Source organism: Pseudophryne corroboree, chromosome 9 (genome assembly GCF_028390025.1).
Source record: "Pseudophryne corroboree isolate aPseCor3 chromosome 9, aPseCor3.hap2, whole genome shotgun sequence".
NCBI lineage: Eukaryota > Metazoa > Chordata > Amphibia > Anura > Myobatrachidae > Pseudophryne > Pseudophryne corroboree.
In genome coordinates this window covers 321,575,258-321,592,675 of record NC_086452.1, presented here as the reverse complement: position 1 = coordinate 321,592,675, position 17,418 = coordinate 321,575,258, and the positions used below count along the sequence as shown (strand labels likewise).

Genomic DNA, 17,418 nt, shown 5'->3' with positions numbered 1-17,418 from the left:
TATTACAAACTATCTCTCTATCTTTTATAACTTTCATAACCTTCTTTCTGTCTTTAAACCCACTTAAAGAAATATTCAAAAGATCTTTCTTTTTAATGAAAACTTCAATTACATTGTACCACCACGGACTTCTAAACGCCACAGGTACCTTCAGGTCCCTTTTGATCCACCCTAAACCATACCAAGTCCACCCAGCCATATATCTCACCATACAGGCAGTTTTACTCCCCTTCCCCATTAACTCTACAATAACACGAATATAATTAACATACAAAAAGATTTCAATATCAGGGAAATCCAACCCACCCTTCTCTCTTGCCTTTATCAACACTTCACGTTTCAAACGTTCCATCTTCCCACCCCAAACAAACATGAAAAGAACTCTGTTTATTTTCTTGATCTCCAGCACAGACGGAGGAAAAACACATGCCAGAAACAATAAAATAGGTAACACCACACTTTTAATCACCAACACTTTCCCAAACACTGTCATCTGTCTCATCTTCCAAAAATCCACCTTCTTCTGTACCCTCTTACTACATTCTTCCCAACTCACACTCCCTTTCAAATCATCCTCAAACACCACACCTAATATTTTAATCCCTTCACTCACGCTCATAATCCCTTCCACACTGCAACTTTCATCCCCAAAGCACTTCAATTTTGTTTTACACCAATTAACTTTAAATGCAGAAGCACTGCAAAAGAAACTAACCAGTAATTTAACTCTTCTCAATTCTGCAACACTCTTACTCACAACCGCAACATCATCCATATACCCCAATACTTTCACCATCCTACCTCCACTACCTGGTACCAACACCCCCCCTACAACTTTATCTCTCCTAATCATCTGTAATAATGGTTCAATAACACAAATAAACAAAATAGCTGACAATGGACATCCTTGTCGTACTCCTGACCTAATCACTACATTCTTACTTATATTCCCATTCACCAAAAACTTACTCACAACAGAATCATATAACCCTCTCACACATCTTACAAATTCCACCGGGAACCCCATACGTACCAATACTTTAAACATAAAATTGTGAGACACGCGGTCATACGCTTTTTCAAAATCTAAAGCTAATAACATACATACTCTCTTCCTTTCTCTGCAGTCACCCAACACATCTCTCAGCAAAATCAGATTATCTGTTATCCTTCTACCAGGCACACCACACACTTGATCATCACCCACCACCTGATCCACCACATCCCGCATCCTATTTGCCAATATTTTTGCCAGAATTTTATAATCTGAATTTAAAAGCGTAATAGGTCTCCAATTTTCTAACAAACCCCTATCACCTTTTTTATGCACTAACACCACAATACCTTCTTTCATACTATCACATAATCTTGCATTTCCAAACATAAAAGCACACAAATCACACACATCCTTCCCTATGACATCCCAAAAACAACTGTAAAACTCAATCGGCAACCCATCCATACCTGGAGTTTTATTCCTTTTAGCACTATCCACAGCTCTTTTCACTTCATCACCTGTTACCTTATCCATCAAAACCGGCAAATTTCCCTCATACACTCTCTCAGACAAACCACACAATACTTCTTCTTCCATATCACTATCTACTTCCTTCCTATCATACAACTTTTCATAAAATTCTGTAATCACATCCATCATTCTTTCACCACTCACTTCCTCTCCATCTTTATCTAACACATACTTTATCACATGCTTATTTTTCAAGCTTTTTTTGAAAAAAACCTTGTACATCTTTCATTTTCCTCTAATACCTCCACCCTAGACCTAAAAATAATTTCTTTACCTCTATTATTCAAACATTTACTAACCTCAGATCTTGCTTTAATAATATCATCATTCACATCCACACCTTCCTCTCTTAATTTATAAAGAAAACTAAGCCTGCTATTCCACAGCTGATACTTATTCCTCTCTCTCACAGCTTTTCTATATCCTGCTCTCTGATAGAACTTCTTAACCCTTTCCTTAACCCAGTCCCACCATTCCAATATATTGACAAACTCATTTTTCCTACTTTGCCAGAAACTATATTTCTTACAGAAATCTTTGAATAACACCTCATCTTCTAAAAGCTTAACATTTAGTCTCCACAATCCTTTCCCACATATTGTACTAGACTCACAACAAACATTGCAACATAAAGAAACATGATCTGTAAAAGGCACTTTCTCCTGTACAAACTCTCCAAACATCACATCTTTAGAACATAGTAAATAGTCTATACGAGACATTACCCCTCCTCTGTCCGCAAAAAAGGTATTTGGGACAGGCTTACCCATACTTGTCTCTGCAATATCAACAAAACCAAAATCCAGAATAATATCCTTCAGGATTTTCCCAGTAATATCAACAACTACCTCCCCTCTCCCACTCCTACCTTCCTTCTCTAGAATACAATTCATATCACCTACAAGCAATGTAGGAATTCTTCCAGACAAAAAAAACTTTAATTTTTCAAAAAAACATTTCCTCTCTTTCTTCTCTGCTGGAGCATAAACACAAAACACCCTAAATCTCCAGCCTCTATATTTAGCACTTACAGAGATAGCTCTCCCCTCTTCTATCACCAAATAACTTTCTATATTAATTTCTTTATTTTTAAACAAAATACCCACCCCTGCATTCCTGTTACAGCTAGAACCAGACCATATAGCCTCCCCATAGCCCCATTCCTCTTTTTCCGGTATATGAGACAATCCACATTCCTGCAAACAAAAAATATCAGCATTTCTTGCTGCCACATATTCTAATACTGCCGATCTTCTGGCTTTACTTGTGATTAATCTCACATTCAGCGAGAATATTTTTAAATTAAACATTTGAAACAAAATAAAACAAACAGACAACAAAAAAATAATAATAAACTTTGTAAAACAAAAACATTAGACATCCACTATGCACTGTTAGCATCACAGCACGTAAACAGAAGTTCACCCTAAAAAACATCAGGGAACTAATTAAGCAGCCCAAGGTACAGCACAAAAAATAGCTATTTTTGACCACCATCTCTTTAGCTGAGATCTAAAGCAGTTCTTCCTCAACAGCTTTGCAGTCCTCCTCACCCTATACCTTGCGGCCCCTTGTAAGAGGCACACTTCTTTACATTTGGGATAACATTTCCCCCATCTAAAAAATAAGCCGATGCCTCTTGTGATCTATCGCCATCCTCCTCAGCAGAGGACACATCTTCTATACCTTCAGTATTATGTCCTGTTGTATTCTCCATCCGTGGCTTCTTAGCTCTGCGCACCTGTCGTTCAGCTTTCCTAGCCACTGAGCCAGACTCCTCAGGCCCACTGCTGAACTCCTCCACTCTAGTAGAGTCCACCGATGGTACAGGACTCTGACAGTCATCTATTACCAGACTAAGAGCTGGACTCTCCACACAGTCACTTGATGCTTCCACCACATCCTCCATTACATCAGCAAACTCCTCTTGCTGTCCCTCATTTGCAGCCACACATGCAGGCTCATCAGACCGAACAAGCTGTTCCTCGTTATCAGCACTGGGTCCAGACCTAGCCTGCTCTTCACTAGTGGAATTCCCACCAGGCACAGACTGTTGTATATTAACCCCACGATCTGCAAAGTTTTTTGCTCTCATCATCAAGCTCTTTAAACATTTGCCTTCGCATACTGACTTTAGCAGCAGGACAGTTTCGGACACTGTGTCCTACCTCTCCACAGATATCACAGCTTTTTGCCATTGGGCAATTGCCAGCCTCATGATCTTTTTGCTTGCAATTCCTACAAACTTTGCCTGTGGAACATTCCTCCTTAGTGTGTCCATACATAAAGCACAGTCTGCAGAAGCTTGGCTGTCCAAAATAGTACAAGAATCCCCTATTACCACCAATGCAGAAACTAGCAGGGGGATGCTTAGTACCACCCACATTATCTGGGTCAGGTTTTAGTCTCACCCAGAACCGTATTTTGCCATTGAAAATTCCCAGGGCATTTTTTTGTTTTACTCCACCCCGCACATTAGAACAGGATTGCAGTAGGAAGGCTTTTAACAAGCTCACCTCTGTGTATGGGTTATAAACATGAACAGTAATTGAAATTTCTTCAAGGGCAAAAAGAGGTTTCATTCTCACCAACCTCATTGCAGGCTCATGTTCCTTGCCCCTCAAAACCTCATACACATTGAGGCAGAAGCCATTTGAATGAAATGTCACGTCATAAATACCTTGTTTAGGGAAGTCTTGAATACAATAAAGGTCACTCAGAGTCACTTTCCCTAGCTTCTCCAGTATCTCATGGAAGACAAATTTCAGATCATTCTGCGATGAATCCTTTTCCAACTCCAAACGAATAGTATTCTTTACGCCAGACATTTCCAATCAGGGAAGATGTACCCAAGGTACTAATGCAGAAGTGTGCACCGGTGTGCGATCACCACTCAAAGCCAGGGGCTCCCCGCAAGGGGAAGACCCCAAAAGGCCCCTGCCCCAGACCAGGCAAGCCGGTCGTTCAGGCAGGAAAGTTGTATAATATCACCATCCATACAGGAGACTCCTGTTCACAGAATGTGACGTGTTGTCCAAGGCGATGAGACTGAGGCAGGAGCTGAAGTTTATACACCTTGGCCTGTGGTGATTGGGTGTGGCATCTCTGTGAGAGCACACCCCGCTGGATTAGGTGTTCAGATCAGCTGTGAGTTAGCTGAAGCACTGTGTACTCCAGGCTGCAGTAGACTGAAAACTAGAACTGGAACAGAAATGAACTGCTGGAACCTGTAGTTCCACAGTAGTGATACGATGGAGAATGCAGATTCATGACAGTCCGTCTCCTTGGGCACAGTTCCTATAACTGAGGTCTGGAGGAGGGGCATAGAGGGAGGACCCAGTTCACACCCATTGAAATGTCTTAAGAGTGCCCATGGCTCCTGCAGAACCATCTATACCCCATGGTCATGAAGTGGACCCCAGCATCCTCTACGGACTAGGAGAAAAGTATTTACCGGTAGGTATCAAAATCCTGTTTTTTCCTACTTTATGGCAGCCCTTACAATGGTTTAACATCCTATTCTCCCAAACTAGGCAGGAGGTTTTTTCATGCAGGACCCGCCCACCTTGGGTATATAGCCGTACTCCTCCCCTTCCTCCCTTGTCCTTTTTTCCTGTCTTCTGATTAAGTTAGCTAGACAGAAGTAGGTTTGTTGTTTTAAATAGGACTTACCTCATTTCTCTTACACAGTATAGATGCCGTTAGAGCCGCGTTCTGTGGCAGGGGTCAGGCACCCCAGGGAGCAGCAGGTGTGCAGCCGCATGATAACTGGGGAGCTGGTGGTCAGTTGCCCGGAAGCTCCGGGGATGCAATCCGTCACAGGAGGGATTGCAGTGAGGCAGTGCACATGCACCTAGCTGGGTCAAAGGGCGAAGGGCTTTAAAATGGCATTGCGCACCGGGCTGGGTCAGACAGCAGCAGCAACTGTGTTGAAAATGTGGATGAGCTTTCTCCCCAGAAGCCTGTAATTGTCCAGCCGAGGTAAGTCCTCACAGAGGGATGGTTTCCTTTCTGTATGTAAAGTTTAGTTAGGGACAGTAATTAGATTATGATTGTGATTATTATTATTATTATTATTATTATTATTATTTATTTTAGTGTGTCTGCTTCAGGCCCTAAGAAGAGAATTTGCAAGAAAAATAATTTATCTAAAGCTCCATACACGCTACAGGATCCCCACTGAAGCCAATATTGGCGGTGGCGGGGACCCGACGGGGGGCCGGCAATGGCAAGTTCATACACACTTGCCAATGCAGCCGGGACCGGCAGGGGGGCGGCGGAAGGAACAACGGCTGTTGTTAACGAGGACCTCCCTCATCTGTATATGTTCAGACGAGGGAGGGGGGCGTTAACGATGCGCTGGAGCGCGCATCGTTAACGACATTTAGTGTACATACTGGTCGAGTTTGTGAAAGGTCTCGCTCAGATCGGCCCTTCTGAGCAAAATCTTTCACTTTCTTGTCTAGTGTGTATGGGCCTTAAGATTTGTCCTACATGTGATAAGCAGTTTTTACATAGGATTCAGGCCAATTTTAGACCTCAGGAGATTGTATCAGCTAATAAAGAAAATGAAATTCCATATGCAGACTCAGAAGACTATCTTGATGGGAGTAAACAGAGGGGATTTCCTGGTCTCAGTAGATCTGAAAGATGCATATTTTCATATCCCGAAAAACAGGAGCACCAGAAAGTTTCTAAGAGTCAGTGTCAGGGGACGGCATTTCCAGTTTACGTGTCTTCCTTTCGGTCTTAAGTTTTCTCAGAGAGTATTTACAAAGGTTTTTATAACCCTTATAGCCTGCCTCACAGAGAAAGGAGTAACTATCTGGCCTTATCTCGACGATTTACTGATTGCAGGAAAATCAGAGGTGCTAGTACAGAAGATGTTGGAGGACACATTGAAATTCCTCCAGTTTCATGGTTGGCTGATTAATTGGAAAAAGAGTCCGTTAAAACCAATGCAAAGACTACAATTTTTGAGCGTTCAGATAGATACCTTAAATTACATCGTTATACTCTCAAAAGAAAGGTGCGAAAAAATTCAGGTTTTATCCTCCTTTGTTCAGAAGAGGGTCAGAATACCATTGCAAGTGGCATTGCGGCTTCCGGGGATGATGTCATCCACCATAGAAGTGGTCCCATGGGCAAAGTGGAGAATGAGGGTATTGCAGTGGGACATCTTGAAATATTCCAGGAGAGGCGTTCCTTTATGCCGTCAGATAAAACTAGCAAAGAAAGCCAAGGAATCTCTGTCCTGGTGGAATAACGATCGGAATATCTTTGACGGAACCTCAGTTTCTGGTTTTGACAACAGATGCGAGTGCAGTTGGATGGGGTGCACAGTTGTTACATCAGGACCATCAAGGTCTATGGTCCCCGCAAGAAGCAGAATATTCTACAAATCAACCAGAGATGATAGTAGTGTGGGTGGCGATACTCCGCTTCCAGGATCAATTAAAAGGACGTCATTTAAGATTTTTTTCCAACAACGCTGCAGTGGTAGCTTATTTAAATAACCAAAGGGGTACAAGGAGTCGAGCTATAATGATGGAAGTGTCTTCTATCATGAATTGGGCGGAAAAATATCTGAAGTCCCTGACAGCATTGCACGTGTCTGGAAAAAAACAACATACTGGCAGATTACCTGAGCAGGAATCAAGTGCAGTCTGGAGAATGGGAGCTAGATATGCAAGTATTCCAGGACATAGTAAGGAAATTCGGACAGCCAGAGATAGATTTCATAGCTACAAGTCAGAACACGAAGGTACCCTGGTTTTTTTCCAGGTATCATCTGCCCAGGACAAGCGGAGTAGATGCGTTATCCCTGAGATGGGAGTTCAGTCTGGGATATGTATTCCCACCATTTTCATTGATCGCCAGAACATTGAAAAAGATCAGAGAGGAGCGAGTGGAGGTGATCATGATAATTCCTTATTGACCAAGAAGAACATGGTCCCCGACAGTGCAGAGGATGGCGCAAGGAGACTTGGGAAATTACTAGTGATACCAGAGCTGTTACATCAGGGGCCTCTGCTGTATCCAGATCCGCAAAAGTTCCAGTTGACGGCATGGAGATACAGTCGAAATTATTGAAAGAAAAAGGTTTGTCTTATTCAGTGATTCAACTCCTTTTACAAGCCAGGAAGAAATTATTTTCCAATATGTACTATAAGATTTGGAGAACTTTCATTTTGTGGGCGGATGGTAATTTTTTTTCACAACGCTTTTGTTAAAGGTCTGGCAGTGTCAACTTTGAAAGTTCAAATATCAGCTTTAAGTATTGTACTGGTCAGGAAATTATCAGAGGATGAACTAATTAAAAATTTCTGTCGGGCTATAAGGAGGCTAAGGCCACGAATTAGATCAGTATTGCCTCCCTGTGTTTTAAATTTAGTGCTGAATGCATTAATGAAGCATCCGTTTAAGGCAATTGGAACAGATCAGGTGTGCGCTGAACATTTTGTTTATCTGTTTATTGGAACAAATCAGTATGAGACTGTTGACCTGGAAGGTTGTGTTTCTCGCTGCTATTACATCTGCAAGGAGAGTTGGTGAGTTAAAGGCTTTATGGATGGAAGAACCCTGTTTGAAGATTTTTCCTGATAGTGTGGTCTTGAGGTTGAGGACAAATCCATCTTTTCTACTGAAGGTGTTTTTGACTTTTCATATCAACCAAAAAATTGTTCTGCCATACTTTTTTCCTCAACCAACGAATAAGAGGGAAGAGAGATTTCATATGTTGGATTTGGTTAGGGCAATCCCTGTCTATTTGGAGAGAGTTAAGGAATTCAGGAAGACAAAGAATCTTTTTGTCATACCGATCGGGGCACGAAAAGGTTATGCACCAACAAAACAGACCATCGCGAGATGGATTAAGGAAGTGATTTTGTTTGTGTATCAAGAGAATGGTTAGGAAGTTCTGGATGATATTAAGGCACACTCGACTAGGGCAGTGTCAGCCTTTTGGGCCAAGAAAGTGCAGGTGGCAGTAGTGGTGCAAGTAGAAAAAATGTCTTAGTGGTACTGCGTGCGCGCGCGTGTGCAAAAAAATGGGTGTGGCCAATAAAAATGGGGGCAAGATACACATATGACCCCAATACTGCAGTGCCAGATACACATATGCCCCCAATACTGCCAGATACACATATGCCCTCACGGTGCCAGATACACCTATGCCTCCACAGTTCCAGATATGCCCCCACGTTGCTAAATATACATGCCCCCACAGTGCCAGATATGCTTCCACGTTGCCAAATACACATGCCCCCACAGTGCCAGATATGCCCCCACGTTGCTGAATACACATGCCCCCACTGTGCCAAATATGCCCCCATGTTGCAGAATACACATGCCCCCACAGTGCCAGATATGCACCCACAGTGCCAAATACACATGCCCCTACAGTGCCAGATATGCCCTCACCTTGCCAAATACACATGCCACCACAGTGCCAGATATGTCCCCACAGTGCCAAATACACATGCCCTGACAGTGCCAGATATGCCCCCATGTTGCCAAATACATCTGCCCCCACAGTGCTAGATATGCCCCCACATTGCCAGATATGCCCCCACAGTGCCAAATACACATGCGCCCACAGTGCCAGATATGCCCACATGTTGCCAAATACACATGCCCCCACAGTGCCAAATACACATGTCCCCCCCACAGTGCCAAATATGCCCCCCACGTTGCCAAATACACATGACCCCACAGTGCCAGATATGCCCCCAGCAGAGCAACTCACCATTGTTGCTGCTGCTGTCTGGGGCCGGCTGTGCAGTGTGACTGTCGGGGAGAGGAGAGCGCAGCACGCGCCTCTCCTGCCCGCTCAGTCTGGTTTCCTCTCCTCCTGCGTTGGCGTCCTGTATCTTAGATCTGGTGCCAGTCCGTGAGCCAATCAGAGCTCGCGGCGGCAGCTCCTGATTGGTTCACGAACAAGTGCCAGATCTAAGATAAGTGACGCCAACGCCACCGCAGGAGGAGGAGAGACCGCCGGTCACCGGAGTCACTGGGCAGGCAAGAGAAGAGAGGCTCATGCTGCGCTCTCCTCTCTCCGACACCCGGTGTCTGCAAGGTGGCGGCCCGGCGGTACTGCGTGCCGGCTGGAAATTTTTAACCGGTACGCAATACCACCCAGTACCGCCACACTTGCAGCACTGGGTGGCAGTCAAGGACATCTATGCAGCGGATACATGGTCATCTATACATACGTTTTCGAAACATTACACTATGGATGTTGTTAATGCCCACTTTGGGAACCAGGTCCTTCAACAGGCCTTCTTATAAATAAATTGTTAAGCATTATTATTGTTTATTCGTGTTTATTGTCCCTCCCTTATTGCCTTTGGTATATCCCATTGTAAGGGCTGCCATGAAGTAGGACAAAGAAAACAATTAATTATACTTACGATAATTACTTTTCTTTGAAGTACTTCATGGCAGCCCATGATTTGCCCTCCCTGTTGTGAGGGTTTTTTTCAGCACTAATTACAGAGACACTCAAAAGACAAGGGAGTAAGGGGAGGAGTACGGCTATATACCCGAGGTGAGCGGGTTTTGCAAGAAAAAACCACCTGTCTAGTTTGGGAGAATAGGATGTTAACCCATTGTAAGAGCTGCCATGAAGTACTTCAAAGAAACGTAATTATCGTAAGTATAATTAGTTGTTTTTTAATTGGCAAAATCTATATTTAAGTTTTCAAACTCCATCTTTTCACAGACAAGATCGCAACCAGGAAACATCCCCAGATTTCTTTTATTTCTCAGATTTTGAGAGGCACAACGCAGAGATTGCAGCGTTCCACCTGGACAGGTACAAACAAGACATGTTTGCACAGATATACAAACTACGCAGTTCCGTACAAATGGACGCACATTACCCTAAGACTCCGTTATAAGTCTAAACCATACCTTAATCAAATTCAAAGACCCCTGTCTGTAACAATGTATCAGTAGATATTTAAAACAACTGCTGCAAGCTATCACACAAATATGACAATAAAGCAGGAAGAGCTGTGGGCTTCAGGGGAGGAATTGGAGGGCTGCCTGCGATCCTAGGGACACCAGTTGCCCATCACTGCTCTAAACCATGGAAACTTATACAAGGGCTGAAATAGGTGCATAACATCACAGCTCTCGCTGTACAGGCCCAGTCATTCAGTTTAGCTTTTCTTCTTGCTATAAAGGATCCTGGATTTCCGAAGGATTCCTCCTGTGGTTGGACGTCTTGTGAATATTACCAAAGAAGTCAGAGATATCACTACAGACAAAAAGTTATTCAAAACTTTTTACATCTCACCAGGTAAGTCAGTCTATTTCTGCAGTAATCCTGCTGCCGTATCCTTGATATATTGCATTGAACTACATTATATAGCTTTTTCAGTACAGTTTGTATCTACTACCAAAAAATGCAGAAGAAATATAAACTTTTAGAACTGCGCCTTAAAGTAGATTTATTTATTTTTCATTTTTAACAAATGTTGATTAACATCCGTACAAGCAGTGGCAGATTTAGGGGTCTAGCCGCCCCTAGGCACAACATTATTGCCCCCCCCCTCACACACACCTACACGCACCTTCTGTGGACCTTTGCAACACATTCCTCTTGCTTCTCCTACTTTCCTGATTGCATGGGCCCTGTGATCCTCCCTGTGCTGTACAGAGGTCACATGACATGGATGCAAGTGATGATCACTCCCTTTCAGTGTCCTCCACCCAGTCACCCTCTGCCATGACAGAACCTTGCCTCTACTTTGGATACCCCCCCGCCCTTTACAGTAATCAGTGCTGCAGGGCACCACCGCTTACCTTCAATGGCAGTGCTGTGCACACATTGGCATCCCCCTTTCTCCTCAGCTTCTCTCTCTGCGTTTGACATAGCAAGTCACACGCAGCATTCAGCACTCATGAGACAGAGCGGCACGCGCAGGCTGAAGAGGAGGGCTGCTACTGTCCCCATAAATCAGGTACTGAACTGACTGCCGGCGTAACGATATTTGGTATGCAGAGACTCTATGGCCCTCATTCCGAGTTGTTCGCTCGCAAGCTGCTTTTAGCAGCATTGCACATGCTAAGCCGCCGCCTACTGGGAGTGAATCTTAGCTTAGCAGAATTGCGAACGAAAGATTTGCAATATTGCGAAAAGATTTCTCTGTGCAGTTTCTGAGTAACTCGAGACTTACTCTTCCAGTGCGATCAGTTCAGTGCTTGTCGTTCCTGGTTTGACGTCACAAACACACCCAGCGTTCGCCCAGACACTCCCCTGTTTCTTCAGCCACTCCCACGTTTTTCCCAGAAACGGCAGGGTTTTTTCACACACACCCATAAAACGGCCAGTTTCCGCCCAGAAACACCCACTTCCTGTCAATCACACTCTGATCACCAGTACGAAGAAAAAACCTTGTAATGCCGTGAGTAAAATACCAAACTTCTTAGCAAATTTTACTTGGCGCTGTCGCAGTGCGAACATTGCGCATGCGCAATTAGCGGAAAATCGCTGCGATGCGAAGAAATTTACCGAGCGAACAACTCGGAATGAGGGCCTATATCCGCGACAGCCTTTCTGCGGGCCCCCGGGGACCCATTGGGCCCTAAGCACCCGTTTGTGCTGCTTGGTCGGAAGTCCACTTCTGGAGGGTGGTACGGACAATGGCCTGGTGTGCCACCCCCAGTAGGTGCCGCCCACAGGCACGTGCCTCACGTGCCTAATGAGAAATCCGGCACTGCGTACAAGACAAAAGCAAATGAGTACAGTCAAAGTGAACATACAGTGGGGGTGATTCAGATTTGATCGTAGCTGTGCTAAATTTAGCACAGCTACGATCAGGCACACTGACAGGGCTAGCCCGCCCCGCATGTCAGTTCCTGCCCTGTCGCAGAAGTACAAAAGCATCTCACAGCGGCGATGCTTTTGTACTTCAGGAATAGCTCCCGGCCAGCGCAGCTCCTGCGCGCTGACTGGGTGCTACTCGTTGCTGCCCTGCTGCAGCCCACCCCCCGGCACGGTCCGGCCACGCCTGCGTTGGCCGGACCGCGCCCCTTAAACGGCGGCTTGACAACACCGCCCCACCCCCTCCCGGTCTCGGCAGTTGGGGAAAGGGGTCCCATGTGTAAACATGGGACCCCTTTCAGTGCGTGGTTCGGGTTTTTCGGTTTGTTTTTTTGCCAAGTACGTGGATTACAAGCTCAGAAGAGGACCGATCTACACTGGATTGTGTGAGTATAATTTTATTTTCAGGTACCCCATGGATTCTACTTGGAGAAGTGGACCGAGCCACGTGTGAACATAGGTAAGTATGTGTGAATGTAGGTGTGCATGTATGTAATAAAGTTTTACTTTCAAGGTGTGTGAGTTCTGTTATTTGGGTATTTTTTTTGTAGTAGTACTACAGGTACTAGCGGGCCCATTTTTCCACCGCATGCTGGTACTTGTGGTTCTCCAAGTACCAGCTTGCGGGGGAGGCTTGCTGGCACTTGTAGTACTGCTACAAAAAACAATATTCTTATTTTTACACATGGCTATCAGCCCCCCATCCGCAGCCCTTGGATGGGGGGGACAACCTCGGGCTTCACCCCTGGCCCTTGGGTGGCTGGAGGGGGGGGGGACCCCTTGATTTAAGGGGTCCCCACTCCTCCAGGGTACCCCGGCCAGGGGTGACTAGTTAGTGTTTTAATGCCAGGGCCGCAGGGACCTATATAAAAGTGTCCCCCGGCTGTGGCATTATCTCTCTGACTAGTGGATGCCGGTGCTGGTGTTAAAAATACGGGGGACCCCTACGCTTTTTGTCCCCCATATTTTTGGCACCAGGACCAGGCACAGAGCCCGGTGCTGGTTGTTAAAATATGGGGGAACCCCTGTCAATTTTTTCCCCATATCTTTTCAACCAGGACCGGCTCAAAGAGCCCGAGGCTGATTTTGCTTAGGAGGGGGGACCCCACGCAATTTTTTTCTTGATTTTTAACACTTACATTTTTTTTTTAAAGGTGCACAATGAAGCCCTGCACGGATCTCACAGATCCGGCCGGGATTCATTGTGTTTTGTCAGGCAGTGTTTTACTCATCACTCCCGTAAAACACTGCCTGACATTACGAATCACATCGACATCGGAAAAGACGAATGTTGCAAACCCGGCAGCTTAGTAAATGACCGTATCAGGATTCAAAAAGTTGCAGTAAAATGCACCCGATACCATTCGAGTTCAAAGTAAACACCCTTAAAAACGGCTAAAACACGAATATTAGTAAATATACCCCCTAGTTTGTCTACTCTATACACATCAAGGCACTCGTCTACTTTCCGTTCTCAGAATACAAGAGGCCACTAAGCAAAAGTGTAAATGTCAAAATCCAACATCCTACTACTTTGGAACTGCAACCATCATCAAAGTAACTCTTTAGCTTTTCTGCTAATATACTGCTCTGTTTATCCTCATTTAGTTCATCATGAGAATGAGGCAGCATCACAACTGTTTTTCTGCTGCGGGGTATACTGGGCTCCACAAGTCTGGACAATGGGGTGTAGAGTAGGATCTTGATCCGAGGCACCAACAGGCTCAAAGCTTTGACCTTCTTCCCAAGATGCATAGCGCCACCTCCTATATCACCCCGCCTCCCAGCACAGGAGCTCAGTTTGTCAGTTGGTGCTGCGGTAAGCAGGCACTTAACAGAGGGGCTGCTCCAAGCAGCCCTGAGAAAAGCTTTTTATGAGGTAAAAAGTGAAGACTTCAAGGGCAGCAGCGGTGGTAAATGTCTTGTGACATTCACTGCTGCAGCTCCAGCTCTCCCCAGCGGCGCTGTACACTCCCGAGCCCTGGTTGCCGGGTACCTACAGCGGAGGCTCCGGTTTTCTTCATGTTAGACACACACGGCTGGGGCTCTCCAGGATCACATGGCCGCGCTTTGGGAGGTGGTAAGTGTCTTTATCGCGATCCGGCGCGGTCAGTGGGAGGCGGGCCGCGCGCGCTGGCGGTGGACACTGTGGATACAGGCGATCCCACTAGATCACCAGGGCATGGGCGCAGGTCAGGTTTTCTCTTAAAACCGATTTTAATATCGCCCACAGTACCTGGTGGTTTTGCCAGCAAGGGGGATAAGGCTTAGACCTGATGCCCCTCCCCCAGCCCCAGGGCGCCATTTCCAGCAAGTGTTCCCGCCCTGGAGCTGCATCTCTGTCTTTTCCTCACTCCCTGTCAGTGTCTACGGCGCCATTACTCCTCAGATCACTGTTCCTGGGACTGCTTGGGCAAATCCTCCTATGTAAAGCCGCCTGGTTGTCAGTGCTGTGCCTTTACATGACACTTAAGTATTCTACCTGCCTTTTTAGTCAGTGTTAGTAAGAAAGAGTGCATTTAGTCAGGGGTTTATAGTACAATTACCCTGTGATATACATCCAGTTTCTTACTGTGTACAGTGTTATATCTATTGACTATATAGCTGTGTAAGCTAGTCCAGTGCAGTATTATTGTCTGTAATAACCTCTGCATTGTACAAACTGTGACTATTTGTGTGTGCATTGATAGCTGAGTGGTGTCCATCTCGTGTCTTTCACTCAACTTGCAATCCCTATATTCTATAGCCTGAGGGGGCTTGGTGGGTCAGGTGTTATTTAATATAGGATTTTCACAAAGATATACTGTATTATGTATTTTTCTCTGTGATTTAGTCACCATATCTCTCCTTTATCTCTGCTGGTGATGACTACACTGCGCAGGGGTTTGGGTTTAGGGATATAGTGCTGCTAATAATTGTACTGTGTTACCTCATACTGCAAGTTATATCATCTCTGCTTCTGAGGGTAACGGTTCTGGGGCGGAACACACTGCTGGTGTTGCTGAAGCCACAGGCACATATGGGGAGAATATAGCAGCTGGGGACTCCTTGCCCCCCAGTGGGACTGTGGCAACGGAGGCACATACTGACCCTCCGTGGGCCGCTTTTTCCACGCTTCTGCATACGCTAGTTCATAAACGAACACCCCCTATGGGACCCCCAATGCCGGTACAACCGTATGTGGTCCCTGCAGCTAACCCGCCGTGGGCGGACGATTTATCTGCTCAATTAAAGAAGTTGAACCAGTCCCTGACTACTAAAAAGTCTGACCAACGCTCGCCTAAATCCAAGAGGTTCTCTAAGCGAGCGCTCGTCTCCTCACAATCCACTGCTGTCACTGACATCTCGTCTGATGAAGACAGCACATACACTGACCCCACAGGTTCTGACTCAGATACGGCTGATGGGGAGGGTAGTTCACATGTGGATGTTCCTGATCTTTTGGAGGCTATTAAATTAATTCTGCAGATTACGGATAATCCCGAGCCATCCGTTCCTCCTAAGAAACCAGATAGGTTCAAGCGTCAGAAGGTGATTAAACAAGTTTTACCTCACTCTGACCACCTAGTGGATATACGTCAGGAACCCTGGCAAAGCCTGGGTACGAAGTTTGTGCCTCAAAAGAAGATGCTGGCTCGCTATCCCCTCGTTCCAGAGCTGTCTAAGAATTGGTAAACGCCTCCTCCAGTAGACTCACATGTGGCTAGGATGGTGGTTTCCTCAGCTCTACCTGTCACTACCGTCACGTCTCTAAAAGAGCCTACGAATAAACATGTCGAGGGTTGTCTAAAAGCGATTTACACCCTCACGGGTGCTGCACAAATGCCCACTATTGCAGCTACATGGGCGGCAGAGGCTATTGAAGCATGGGCCTTGGAGTTAGAAACTGAAATCTCCTCTGACCATGCTAGACAATGCTTGTCATATATTCTCACAGCTTCTCGCTATATTAAAGAGACGGCTTCTGATGCCGGTATCCTAGCAGCCAAGGCCTCTACTACGTCAGTCCTGGCTCGCAGGATATTGTGGCTGAGATCCTGGTCTTTGGTTCTGGACTCTAGAAAAACCCTGGAGGTACTCCCTTTCAAGATAGTGGCTGACTTGGCTACTGCCAAAACTGCCTGTCTGCCTAATACAGCTCCTTCTGTGTCGAAGGCCAAAGGCACGTCCTTTCACCCCTTTCGTCCTTCAGGTAAAGCAAAAGGTCAGGCGTACCATAAGCTGGCCCGCACTTCCAAACCTGGTAAGCCGAAGCCCAAAAGAGCCTGGGCGGCCTATCAGCCAGCAGCCAAGACCGATAAGCCTGCCGCATGACGGGGCGGGCCTCCCCCTGGGGGATCCCAGGGTGGGGGGCCGGCTTCTAGGGTATACCCAGGAATGGTTGAAGACCACTTCAGATGCCTGGGTACGGGAAGTCGTCACTCGAGGTTACGCCATAGCCTTCAAAAACCGACCCCCTCATCGATTTTGCCAGACAGACGTCCTGTCGGACCAGACAAAGGCAAACGCTCTGCATTCGGTGGTACAGACCCTCCTGGATACAGGAATCGTAGTACAGGTGTCTCTTGCTCAGAGGGGCCGGGGGTACTATTCTCCGCTGTTTCTAGTCCCGAAACCGAATGGGTCCCCCCGGCCCATTCTCAACCTCAAGGCACTGAACAAGTTTGTGAAGGTTTCCAAGTTCCGTATGGAAACCCTTCGCTCTATAGTTCTGGCCTTGGAACCTGGGGACTACATGGTCTCCCTGGACATACAGGATGCTTACCTGCATATTCCTATAGCAGTGTCACATCAACAATACCTGAGGTTCGCTATTGGCAACCTCTATTACCAGTTTCGGGCGTTACCTTTTGGTTTAACAACGGCTCCGCGAGTCTTCACCAAAGTTATGGCGGTGATGACGGTGGTACTCCGCCGTCAAGGGGTCAGGATACTGCCGTATCTGGACGACTTGTTAATCCTGGCAAAATCCCCAGATCTTCTCCTGCATCATCTGGATATGACGGTCCGGTTTCTACAAGCCCACGAGTAGCTCATCAACTGGAAGAAATCCTCCTTG

The 17,418-nt window shown here is 45.9% G+C and overlaps 1 protein-coding gene across 3 annotated transcripts in view; it reads left to right on the top strand.

Moving 5' to 3' along the window:
* Nucleotides 1–17,418, top strand: part of LOC134958116 (extracellular serine/threonine protein kinase FAM20C-like) — a 402,537-nt gene that overhangs the window by 148,338 nt on the left and 236,781 nt on the right. For 2 of the 3 annotated variants that reach the window (XM_063940487.1, XM_063940486.1), the window contains exons 4-5: nucleotides 10,251–10,343; nucleotides 10,717–10,832. The exons of the other annotated variant lie outside the window; for it this stretch is intronic. In XM_063940487.1, coding sequence (XP_063796557.1) covers nucleotides 10,251–10,343; nucleotides 10,717–10,832 — 209 coding nt within the window. The remainder of the gene's footprint in view (nucleotides 1–10,250; nucleotides 10,344–10,716; nucleotides 10,833–17,418) is intronic. 3 annotated transcript variants of the gene reach the window in all.